Source organism: Hippocampus zosterae, chromosome 13 (assembly GCF_025434085.1).
Source record: "Hippocampus zosterae strain Florida chromosome 13, ASM2543408v3, whole genome shotgun sequence".
NCBI classification, from domain to species: Eukaryota; Metazoa; Chordata; class Actinopteri; order Syngnathiformes; family Syngnathidae; genus Hippocampus; species Hippocampus zosterae.
In genome coordinates this window covers 2249598-2262724 of record NC_067463.1, presented here as the reverse complement: position 1 = coordinate 2262724, position 13127 = coordinate 2249598, and the positions used below count along the sequence as shown (strand labels likewise).

The following is a 13127-nucleotide window of genomic DNA, read 5'->3' as shown; positions in this document are numbered from 1 at the left end:
CTCCATAGTGTCTGTCAATGAGTCTATGTCTTGTAGTAGGTTAAGTGTTGCAAATTTTCCTCCTATGCTTGCCTCAAATATTCCTGCAACTTGTGGGTCTTTCAGTTTGTCTAAGTTGAACCTGATACGTGGTGTACTGTGTTGCTTTTGTGTTTTAAGTTTGAGTCTGAGCGTCAGCAGTACCATATCGTGGTCACTTCCCACGTCCGCACCAGGAAACGTTCTGGTTTGGGCTTTGTTGATGCTTGACTTGAATCTTTGTGGGGTGAATATGTAGTCGATTTGATTGTGTGTCACACCATTTGGTGAATGCCATGTCGTTCTGCGGGAGATTTTATGTGGGAACAGTGTGTTGGCTGCGGTGAGCTTGTGGCTCCTTGCGAATTCCAGAAGTCTTAGCCCTCTGTCATTCGTTTCTCCTAGCCCAAAACGTCCTGCTGTCCCTTCCCAGTGCTTATGTGCGTCTGTGCCTATTTTGGCATTCCAGTCTCCCTGGACAATGAGAAAGTCCTTCTTGGGTGTTGCCTTGATGGTGTTTTCTAACTCCTCATAAAAAGTTTCTACTGCATCATCATCATAATCCATCGTTGGGGCATACACTTGTATGATGGTAATATTCATGGGCCGCGCAGCGATCCGGATGCTGATGAGCATGCTGGATATAGGCGTGCAGCTGATGACTGAGTTGATTTTGCTGTTGTTGACAATAAAGCCAACTCCATGTTGGTGTCTAGATTCCTCTCCACTATACCATATCTTGTGACCTTCTTCTGTAGTGGTCTCACCACAGCTGGTCCACCTAACCTCAGCCATTCCCAAGACGTCCCACCTGTATCTGTCTAGTTCATGGGTCAGCTCTTTCACTTTCCCACAGGCATACAGTGTGCGGACATTCCATGTACCAATGACGGTATCACTCCTTGGGAGGCTGTGATGACTTGATGGTGTTCTTGTCCCAGTAGTAAACTTGTCGTCCCCACCCTGGGGCAAATCAGTGGGTAGCGCGGTCGTTGTTTTTCCGGGCCTCGACCGATCCGGCATGTGTGATCCTGACTGTTTATTCCTCATGACATTTCAGTAGGCGATTAAACTTGGTGGTGCCTATCTCCTCTCCAAGCTCTTCACCAGGGGGCCAAGGACCCCTCGGTTACCCTTGTCTAGTTTAGCCTGCCGGTCGAAGCAGTTTACCGTGGTGTGGCCGCAGAAACTCTGCTACTTGGAGCCATAGACAAGAGCTGGGTGTTGGTGAGGACCAGTTAGGGATCAACCAGCTATAAAGCATCAGCAATGCAGCTGCGACCGTATCACCCTCAAGGGTACTACCTCTCCCGTACACCCCATACACCACTAAATATTATAATATTATAAATATTATAAATATTATATTATGCTAAATATTATAAGAATATTATTATATTATATTATAAGAACGAGTAAAAGAGATCATTATAATGCACTATTAGAGCAGAATCAAAGTAACACACAAGACATATGGAAAAATACTTAACCAAGTAATCAGAAATAGTCCTAAGAAAATGGATTATCCAGACTGTTTTATCAAAGGCAAAAATACTATTTTGGAAAAAACTGCAGAAATAGCAACTGAATTTAATGAGTATTTTGTCAAATCGGCAGTAACCTAGCAAAACTAATTTCTGATCCAACAAACATGTTTGAAATAGATAAGATAAGATATCCTTTATTCGTCCCACAACGGGGAAATTTACAGCCTCCAGCAGCTGTCACATCGCGTGTCCGCCAGCAGGTGGCGGGTTTTCTCCTCCGCCATCGGCACACCTGCCCGTAATTTCGGGCTGATTACCCCCCTTTATTTAGAGACTCCGGCAGTCATCTCGGCTCTGTCCTTTCCTAATCAGGGTGTCCGTGTTTGTAGACCAGTCCAGTTTGTCGTTCAGAAGAACACCAAGGTACCTGTAGGAGATCACCCTCTCTATGTCCATACCGTGGATGTTCATCGGTGCTGGTGAGGACTGTTTCCTGCAGAAATCCACGACCAACTCCTTAGTTTTCCTAGGGTTGATCTGGAGGAGATTCTGCTGGCACCAGTCCACAAAGTCCTTTGTCAGTCCCCTGTACTCCCGATCGTCCCCTTCTGTAATGAGGCCAACAATCGCAGAGTAATCGGAGAACTTCTGAAGGTGGCAGTTTGGAGTGGCGTGTCTGAAGTCCGAGGTGTAGAGGATGAACAGGAATGGAGCCAGAACAGTCCCCTGCGGCGCTCCAGTGCTGCAGAGAAGCCGGTCCGACTCACAGCTCTGCAATCTCACGTACTGCGGCCGATTTGTGAGGTAGTCTATGATCCATGCTGTGAGATGGTGGTCCACTCCGGCGTTCTGCAGTTTGCCTCCCAGCAAATTGGGCTGGATGGTGTTGAAGGCACTGGAGAAATCAAAGAACATCATTCTCACAGTGCTCCCTTCTCCAAGTGTGACAGCACTGAGTGGAGGAGGTAGATAATGGCGTCTTCCACGCCGATGCCAGGCTGATAGGCAAACTGCAGCGGGTCCAATGACGGGCTCACCAGCGGTCGAAGGTGGGCGAGGATGAGTCTCTCCAGCGTCTTCATCAGGTGAGACATCAGCGCCACCGGTCTGTAGCTGTTCAGCTCCTTAGGGTGGGGGGTCTTGGGCACTGGGACCAGGCACGAAGTTTTCCACAGCTGTGGAGCTCTGCCCAGCTTCAGGCTCAGGTTGAAGATGTGCTGGACAATGTTACACAGCTGGTCAGAGCAGGTCCTGAGGAGCCGGGAACTGATCTTGTCCGGACCTGCTGCCTTCCTCACATTCATCTTCCTCAGTTGGTTCCTTACCTGCTCTGTTGTGACGGACAGGCAGGGGCGGCTCATCAGCTAGTTCCTGCGGAAGGCTGGTAAGGTGGGCCTTCGGCCCACAAACGTGTTGTTGCTTGGTTCAACTTTTTGTTCATCTTCATTGCTTATCGCGAAAATAAAGAGATGTTTAGCTCGACTAAATAACTAACAATTTCATTGCAATGCTTGTGGGTAGACAACATTTTTTCGCTAAGATGCCCGCGCGATCGTAGTGAGCCACTGCCTGAGCGGCGCAGTGGCGGCGCGCAGTGGCGGCGCGCAGCGGCGCGGTGAAGTAGGTACGTTTTGAAAAGAGACAGACGGAAGGACAGACCGCGTGCGGGACGACGCGCAATATATATATAGATATCTGCAAAGTCTCAAAAAATTTAAATGTGTCCTATTTGCTGATGATACAATGTTCTACTGTTCTGCAATACATCTGAAACAGCTCCTGACAACTATAGAAATTGAATTAAACAAATTAAAAAACTGGTTCGTCCTGAAAAAATTGAAGTTAATTGTTTTTGGCACAAGACCAATCAAACACCAAGCTAAAATTATGGTAAACTCAATTGGAATAGAAAGAGCGTATGAAACCAAGTTTTTCGGATTAGTAAAAGACTCAAAACTATGTTGGAAACCACATATCGATAACGTAAAAAGAAAAATAGCCAAGACCGTAGGGATCCTCTACAAAACCAAGTAAGTGCTAAATAAGAGATCTTTGTACACATTATACACTTCATTATTATTACCATATATGACCTACTGTGTGGAAATATGGGGAAATGCCTGCAAAACAAACACACTCCCTATTCTCAAACTATAAAAAAAGCAATTTGAATTATTAATAAATCAAAATATACGGAACCCACAAATCCACTATTTATCAAATTAAATACGATGAAATTTTATGACCTGGTTGACTTTAAAATCGCCCAATTAATGTACAAAGCACACAATAACCTGCTTTGCCAAAACATTCAGAAGTTTTTCGAAATTCGAGAAAGCAACTATGAATTAAGAGGTACCAACTTATTCAAAAAACTCAAAACAAGAACAAACATCAAGCAAAGAAGTGTATCTAGCAATGGTGTTAATCTGTGGAATAATCTCGAAACGGACCTGCAAATGAGTAAATCGCTTGCTGAGTTCAAAAACATATTCAAAAAAATAGTACAAACAACCTACATCAATCAGAGTTAAAATGATAAATTCTAAACATTAAATATAATGATAAATCAGAACTAAGTTGATAAATAGAGAAAGGTATTGAAATATCCAATATGAATACAAGTGAAAATTGACACAAGAGTGCCAGGGTGTGGATGTATTTACCTTAATCCCGATACAAACCAAAAGTTGTAAAAATATCACGGTTAAGGGTAAAGTACTTAATGGAGACTTCTTTCTTCTTACTTTTTTGTTTTCTGATTGATATAAAAATGATTTAGTAGATATAAACACATAACGGGGTAGGACTAGATACGTTTTTTACTTCTTCCTACTCCCTTGAACATAATAACTGTGTTGAATGAAGACTGATTTCTTTCTTTTTACTTTTTTATCTACCTTATTTTCTGTCAAATTATTACTGTATATGTTTTATGTTCAATAAACAAACTCGCAAAAAGAGAGCGATCACCGAACTGGTGAACACTTTTTCTGGGTGATTCGCATTTACGTAAAACTAACGGAACTCCTCATGGCCCGAGGGGCAAGTGATGAGTACGCCGCATAGACACGTCTATCTATTTATCGATCTACACACATCGACACACTCGGCCGAGGTCCCTGTTAGCCAATAGGATCCCAGGAAGATGCTCATTAATAGCCAATAGCAGAGCATCTATAAGTATGTTGCGTTCAGAAACTTGGAGCTGCGACAAGCAGCTGATGTGTCGGCCCGGAGCCAGACCCCACGCCTTCTTCCGGGGACCAGGGGCGCGCCGGGGCGTTCCGTCTCTTCCCGGGCGTCAGCTGAAGGATTCGGTAGGCCGACACAAAAGAAGCGAAAATTCCAAGGTTTCTTAGTCGAGCCGCAGATCAGGGGACACACCAGAAGTTTCTAAGAGCTTGAAGCCGAGATCGTTTAAAGTCCAAACACGAACTAAGTCCAGAGGGCGAGGTGCAGGCTGGTCACAATCGAATTTATTCAATCAAACCCGGAGAGGTACAGATGTGCACATCGGAAAACTCTGAAAAACTCCCCGGAATACACACAGGTCTTATAGCGATATGAGGGGCAACCCCTCTCATTTCATTGGTTAGTTTCTAAGATCGTTTGTTAACTGAATGCTGTCATACTGCGTTGTGTAATTCTGATTGGCTGTGGCTTTCTTTGTTAGCTAGATTTCAATGGTATCTATATTTGCTTCATAACTTAGTTTGTGGATTATAATAGTATCACAGTTGTACTATTTATAAAAATATAATAGGGGACTCTACTGGGCCTCTGTGTGATTGATTGTGGCTTTCACCATATCTGTATGCGTGGCTACCTAGTAATGATCTTTCCTGAGCAGACAACGGTCGGTTAACTTGCTTTGTCATGTTCCGTTTGTCTTGTGCAGTTGAAGGCTGTAAATTTTCCCAGTGTGGGACAAGTAACGGACATCTTATCTAAGGGTGGCCACCTTGCTTTGCTATGTTCCGTTTTTCTCAACAAAGACCATCTAAGGGCGACCACCTTGTGTAGCTATGGCAACCATACTCATTTCCCGCTCGCTATAGTGGAATGTGCAACTTAACATAGAACAGATACCCTTATGCACTCGCACTTCAGTACTCTCTTTGCTGCGTAGGTCAAGCCATTGATGAAATGATATAGAAACGCATTGAGTGTTTTTTTTGTCCCGAATGAAACCTATTAGAAGAGATCAAACGTTGGTAGCTAATACGCTTCGTTAATATACAATTAGCTTCTGGATTCCACATTTGTTGGCATATTAATTTTTCTGTTTGACAACCGTGCGCCCGTTTTTTCTCAGCTATGAGTTATTAATGTGGTTTAACACAGTATTAATATAAAACAGACACTACACAGCATACACTGTATTTTTACCTTTCGTGTCTTGAAATTTCTTTCGTAACAAGAGGCAATATTTTCTTGTTGAGACTTTTCGTAACTTGAAAATTTCATTTCAAGAGACATTCGTAAGTAGAGGTACCATTGTAAACTGATGAGACAACAAGGCACAATTGGGCAAGACACAAAGAGGAGGGAGCTGATTGGTTGACACAAAGGACCACGATTAAGATTAATACATCCTTTATTTGTCCCGCAATGGGGAAATTACAATCAGAATTCAGAAAGGAAAAACGCTGGGTAGGGAGAGGGGAAAAAAAACACGCTCGAACTATCCTCTTCCGACCAGCTGCACGGTCCCCGTTGCGCTCCGCATTATCGAACCCCGTCACGGGGGGAAAAAGAATCGGAGCGATGAAGACTGTGCGTGTGCTTGTCCAGTCATGTACGTGTATGCGTGTACAGGTCATAGCTGCTTCGTTGAGGTCTGCTCATCATGAAGACAGTCCCGGCTTATCAGTCCATGGCCGAGAAGGAGGGGGGTGGTGGTGGGGGCCCTAGACTCCATGCGTATTTCCATCCAGGGGAAAGGCCAGATAGCGTTGTTTGTTTGGAGAGATGACCAGAACAGGTGGAAAGAAAACAGAGGAAGGCATAAAAAATGGCACACAAAGAAACACGATAAAACATGAAACAAAACCAAATGTGATTCAAACAATAAAACCAGGATTGTTTGTTGAATATCAGCACACATCTGTTACCAGTTAAAGCTTCTCGGATTAACTCTGAAAAAAATGTTGGCTCTTCTAAGTAGGCTTTTGTTTTTCCTGGCATAATACGTCTCCTATAATTTCGTATCTGTGACCAGTCTTTACTGAATGTAGTTTAAAATTCAATTTTTGTGAATGTACAATACATATTGGTGCCGATCCTTCACAGAGGTCTGACTAAGAAACAGGCTTTTGAACCTTTAATGAGAAATCCACAACCGGGCACCCTTGAGTAATACAGCCCAGGGAGATGATGTCCACACATGGAGAGAAATACTCTGCTAGGTTTTCTGGTGTCACTCCTCCACTGGCTTCTATCAGCAGAGCTTGGAATTCTTGCTTCAGAGCACCAGCTGCAACATGGAGCGCCTGTAGTATATTACATTGTTTGAAGTTGATCTTTGCAAGGAAAATATTGCAAGTTATGTAATGACATTTTGTATACCTGTGGCTGGAAATTATCAAGCATAACAATATCTGCCCCTGCCGTGGCTGCTTCCACGGCTTCTTCTGAGGAGCCACACTCCACTTCAATCTTACTGCTGAATCCACATACTGACCTGGCAGCTTTCACAGCCTAAAGAGCAGAACAACACTGATTGATTGATTGATTGATTGATTGATTGATTGATTGATTGATTGATTGATTGATTGATTTTTAGTCAATTACCTTCAGTCAAAAAAAAAAAGTCAGTACAGAATTTTACAGAAAAACAAAGCCAACTGAAAAGACGTAGGGTCAAGTTGCAGCTTATCAAGCCTCTGCCCTTTTATTCAAAGCAAATGTAAGCAAATACAAATCATTGAGTCAATACACTTTCTTACATAATAGTAAGCATAGAAAAATAAATAACGTTAATTAAAATGGATTTCAATTGGATAATCTCAAAAATTGTCACCTTCTTGAAATAATGGTCAACGTCAAATTTTGACAACAAATGTTTTAAAATTCTAAACATTTCATGATGCTGGCTATCAGCTACATCCTTCAATTCCAGTCAAGAACAGTGAAGACTGTCAAACATCAGGTCAATGTCTTCTCAGAAGAAATTCATTAATTGGTCAGGCGAACAGTGTCAGGGACAGTGTGCCTTTCACACCCAAAGTCAGCTGAGATAGGCTCCATCCCCCCATGACCCTGAATAGAGTCAGGGGCCAGACGGGGGGTGGGGGGTTGGGGGGTGGGGGGGGTGAAAATTTTACTTGCACTGTCTGAAATTTTAGGGGCAAAGGGGCACCATTATGGAGTCGTCACGAATGTAGCATGCGCACCTCTGTGATGTTCCCTGAAGCCCAGACATGGTTGTCCTTCAGCATTACCATTCCACTCAAGTCCTGCCTGTGCATGGACACATCACCCACCAGCATAGCATACTTCTCCACTAGGCGGAACCCCGGTGTTGTTTTACGTGTGCCTGCTACTTCTCCATGCCATCCTCCTGCTTTTGCCATTTTCCGGAGTTGAAAACATTGAGTGGCGATCCCTGAGGCCCGGGAAAGACAATTTAGAGCTGGCCTTTCACCCAGGAGAAGGCATCTGGCCGGGCCTCGCACCACAGCAATAAGTGTGACAGGATCTGCACCTATGGCACAATCAGTATTATACAGTTAGGTCTACAAGGATTTTTATGATAATGCAACAATGTTTTCTTGTCATTACATGTAAGCATCCATATATGTGATGCACAGAATGTATGTAATTATATAACAGTCTAGGCAGTGGTTCTCAATTGTCATGCCCCCCCAAGGAAGAGGAAAACATCTTGCGCCCCCCCACGACTATAAATAGTATCATTTGTCTATAAACTTGTTATAAGTACACCTTTGCGTAAGCCTGTATCCTTTTTAACGTATAAGAGAATAAGAAAAGAAAGAAATATGGACCAACTTAAAACAAAGAATACCGGTAGCTTTCGTAACTGGAACAGAAAAAGATTTAAAGTGCTTCTGAAATTCAAAAAGAACATTAAATCCAAAATTTAACAATAAATATTTTTGACTGACCATGTCAAACCATCCAATACTGAAAAATAAAATTATATAAAAACAATAACTAATAATTCATTCAAACTAATCACCAACATTATCTCAGGAGCACAATATTTAAAAAAAAACTTTAACCAGCAAAACAAAAATATATAAAATAATTTGTGCTTTTTTTTTTTTAAATCAAATATGATGTCTCAATTAATGGCTACAATGAGCACGTTTTGCAATGCACAGCTTTTCGAAGCGAGGTTTGAAGCAGGGCACAGCAACTCTCGGCTCCTGCTCAATGTGTAGCCGGGACCCGTATTTTAGTTTACTGAAGTAGCAGTCACAAAGCGGCATGATTGTTGGCAATATTCGGCACATTTTCGCTGAAAAAAAACTCAAGCAGTTTATCAGTGTGATTGGGGTGTAATGTCTTTAAGTGACGCCTTAAACTATTTGGCTTCATGCTGTCCGCTACCAAATTTTTTAGACACAGTAAGCACATCGATCTTTCCTCGTCTGCCACCGTAGTCACCTTGAAGCCAAGCGCTACATATGCCTCATCATATTTCCTCCCTGAGAATGCTCCCTGCGCAAACGCTGCCAATGAGAGCACCACTGCCCCCTAACATAGTGGAGGTGCAACTGCACGTTTTAAGACAGTAAAAAAATTAAAAAGCATGTTCCCCGAGGTCAAACACGCCCTGCTTGACGGAGCCTCGCGCCCCCCCCAGCGGGGCGTGCCCCCCTATTTGAGAAACACTGGTCTAGGGAGAGCATATTGGCCTTCCCACAATAAGTCAAACATGGGATCGGCCTCTATTTTTACTTGAGTTGTATTCAACCATTGTTCTCCGAACCAAATCTCCTCTTTCAATTGCAAATGAACGGCAGTGAGTACCAAGCTCCAATGTCAAACAACTACAGACGTTTATCCTCATGTGAGTGGAAAGCCTTTGGGCTGGGAGGCCAAAGTTTTGCCATATCCCCCTCATCCATTATAACACAAACTAATGATGTTTGTGTCGTTTTTTTAATTGGGGAACTGGCAATAAGTGAGAAAACCATTTTATTTACATCAAATAAAGATCCAGCTGTCTTCGGGCAGCAGGAAGGAGACACCATGCACTGGTTGTCAGCCAATCGCAGGGCACACAAACAACCATTCACTCCGAGGCACAATTTAGAGTGTCCCAGGGGTACAGGCACCCCCAATTGAGAATCACTGTTATATGTTTTCTAAATAATAACAAGTCAGAGGTCGATCAGCTTCTCAGAACAGACTGCCGTTGACTTTGGAATCCATTGCATGCTCACAGTTGTTCTGCATGTCTCTTCTTTTCTTCAAGGTTTGTTTGTATGAAAAGACTTCACTTTATACCCATTTGGAGCTCAAAGTGAATCGACTTTTGATTTTATTTTTTTCGATAATCTGATAAGATTCAATACTGACCAATTTCGTCTCCATCCTGGTAAATCCAATCCACGTTACAGCCGACCTCAGTGAATACCGCTGTAAAGAAGGGACTTCCTGCCAAGATACTGTGTGGGCTTTTACACAACAACCTTGCCTCCACCTCCTCTGACCCCACACACACTCCTGCAGGATCAAAGTTTGGCGTGTCCTCGGCAAGCCATGCCTTTGCCAGTTGCATCACAGCATGAGGTGGGATCGAGTGGGCGGGCGTGTGTTTGGCGGGTGACATTCTGTAATGATTCATGAAACAAATTAAATGAGAGGTTGGCCCATTGACACTGAAGCAGAAATTGAAGCGGAAAAATAATTTAAATATCTTTGATGTTTGATTTTACTGTGTCACACAATCTGTGAAGAAACTGATTTGGACCGGACATTTTAGAGGTTAAGCGCTTTGTTACAGCTCCCGCTGTTGTGAAAGTGCTATATAAATCAGCATATATTGTATTGTATTGTAAAGTACAGTACATTTGTACGTTCTTTGTTTTTGCCTTTTTTTCCTCAGAAAACTGTATAGATATCAACAAGAAATACACGAAGGCTATGTTCACGGCATAAGATAATTCAGATTTGTTCTGCCCATATGTCACACTAGCTGGTTCGCCGCCCTCCGGGCGGCTCATCAGCCAGTTCCTGCGGAAGGCTGGTAAGGTGGTGGTTCGCCGCCCTCCGGGCGGCTCATCATCTAGTTCCTGCGGAAGGCTGGTAAGGTGGGCCTTCGGCCCACAAAAGTGTTGTTGCTTGGTTCAACTTTTTGTTCATCTTCATTGCTTATTGCGAAAATAAAGAGATGTTTAGCTCTACTAAATAACTAACAATTTTATTGCAATGCTTGTGGGTAGACAACATTTTTTCGCTAAGATGCCCGCGCGATCGTAGTGAGCCACTGCCTGAGTGGCACAGTGGCGGCGCGCAGCGACGCGGTGAAGTAGGTACGTTTTGAAAAGGGACAGACGGAAGGACAGACCGCGTGCGGGACGACGCGCAATATATATATAGGTGGATCAGAATTTTTTTCATGCAACATGAACAGTACAATCCCCTATTTTATACATATATATATTTATACATACAGTATATGGCAATCCTCAATCTGGCCCCCCCCTACCTGTCCGACCTATTTTGATCCCCACTCGCTCCCTCAGATCCTCGTCCTCCCTCCGCCTGTCAGTGCCGCCTGCCCGCCTCAGCACCATGGGAGCCAGAGCCTTCAGTCGCGCTGCTCCAAAGCTCTGGAACAATCTACCCCCGGGCCTCCAAAACTGTACAGCTCTCTCCACTTTCAAGTCCGGTCTAAAAACACACTTGGTCAGGACTGCCTACAATACATAACTTTTCCATTTCCTCTGTTTTGTTATTTTATGTCCTTTTTTTATACAATACCTCTTTTATTTATTTTTAATTTGTATTGTCTGTACAGTGTCCTTGGGTGGCATGAAAGGCGCTTTTAAATGAAATGTATTATTATTTTACATCTCCGACCCGGATTTTCATGTGTGGCCAGGTGCACAGCTACATGGTGGCACTCTGTGGCCAACAACTCGCGTGACTACATTTCAATTTTAACTAGCTCGCGTGAACACAGTCGGAGTGTGAGATGTCTAAAAGATCGAACGAATTACGTGAAGATCAAGTACATCAAGCGAGAATGGGACAGAATCACACCTATAAAGCTTCAACAATTGCTGTCCTCAATTCCTAATGTTGTTAAAAGAAAATGCAATGTAACACGGTGGTAAACATGACCCCGTTCCAGCATTTTTAGAGTGTGTTGCAGCCATAAAATTCCAAATTAATGATGAATTAGTGAAAACAATAGAGTTCATCAGTTTGAAGGTTAGACATGGTTGGGAAATCATTGTACTCTGTTTTTATTGATTCCTGATTGGAATTGTGTTTTTCTATTCTGTTTGCTGAAAGGCAACAGCCTACACAGGTTTATTCTATCTCATGGAAGACCATTTGACTGTTTTCCCTCTTACTATACATTCCAGGTATAGTAGGAGACATACAGGAGACATACAGTATTTGTAATTGATAAAGCATTGTCAAAAGACTTTGGAAAAATTAGGTCATTTCCCCCGCTACGGCCTCATTGATGCTACCTGCCCACACTTTCCAACCGCAAGAGATATGAACCTCATACATTCCAGTATTGCACCACAGTTTGAATGTTTAGGTCAGACTCCCTGGACCTGCTGTCCAAGATCCTCAAACTGGACTTCCACTCTTCTCGTACCACAGCCCTGCTTGATGACTTCTCTTTCTCAGCCCCAAAATATTTTCAAAAATGTAATCCTCATGATCTTATCTCTACAAATGTGCCCCTCTACCCCCACACCCAAATAATAATTTTGCTGAATTGGAAAGACTTAATAAAAGTATCACTAAAACATTGCTACAACCTGTTAGCTGAACACGCAAATTAGAATAAATGTTTATTTATAATAAAAGATAATATCACCCATGATATCAACGGGTTCAATGTTCATGCATTACTGTTGTCAAGAGGAGTGTTCATCCTTAAAAAATCTTTATCATTATCTCTCCAAAACTAATTCCACACCCTATATGCCTGTCCAAATATCGATCAGCACAACTCCATCTACCATGCTTTTTTTTGTCTCAGTTTGTTGGTTACTTCTATAATTGTAACCAACAATTTTTACAGACTGTTCTGTACTCACTTTCCTTTTTTTGGCCACTATTGTTAAAACAAGTGTATGTCTTCCCTTTGTTGGTTTCAAACTGTTGGCAAGTGTTAGAGTCATTTGCTATGTACCCAACTGTGTGCATTTGTATAAGATATGATGACACTGCATACAGATATAGAAATGAACCTCATTAAATGATCATATACTCACCTGAATGCTTGCGAGGTTATAATACAACTCTATGCAACACAAATAAATGGCATTGAGGTGCTTACTTACCTTTTTGTGTGATTCAGCTTTCCCTTCCTCTTACTGACTGTTTCTACCACAGAAAACGTGATATGGAATTTGACCCTCAGTGCACGTTGGAATGTTTATGAGCAACAAAGAG

At 42.7% G+C, this 13127-nt stretch overlaps 1 protein-coding gene across 2 annotated transcripts; it reads right to left on the bottom strand.

The window, feature by feature from the left end:
* Window positions 1–6087: 6087 nt before the first annotated feature.
* Window positions 6088–13127, bottom strand: LOC127613017 (nicotinate-nucleotide pyrophosphorylase [carboxylating]-like). 2 transcript variants are annotated; one of them, XM_052083902.1, is made up of 5 exons: window positions 13016–13127; window positions 10059–10312; window positions 7904–8115; window positions 7077–7208; window positions 6088–7000 (listed from the first exon to the last, which is right to left on the bottom strand). In XM_052083902.1, the coding sequence occupies exons 2-5, from the start codon at window positions 10309–10311 to the stop codon at window positions 6809–6811; spliced, it is 789 nt and encodes a 262-aa protein (XP_051939862.1). In that variant the 5' UTR covers window position 10312; window positions 13016–13127; the 3' UTR covers window positions 6088–6808. The 2 variants fall into 2 exon arrangements, with proteins under 2 accessions (XP_051939862.1, XP_051939861.1); XM_052083901.1 differs by having other exon boundaries at window positions 7904–8214; window positions 13016–13125.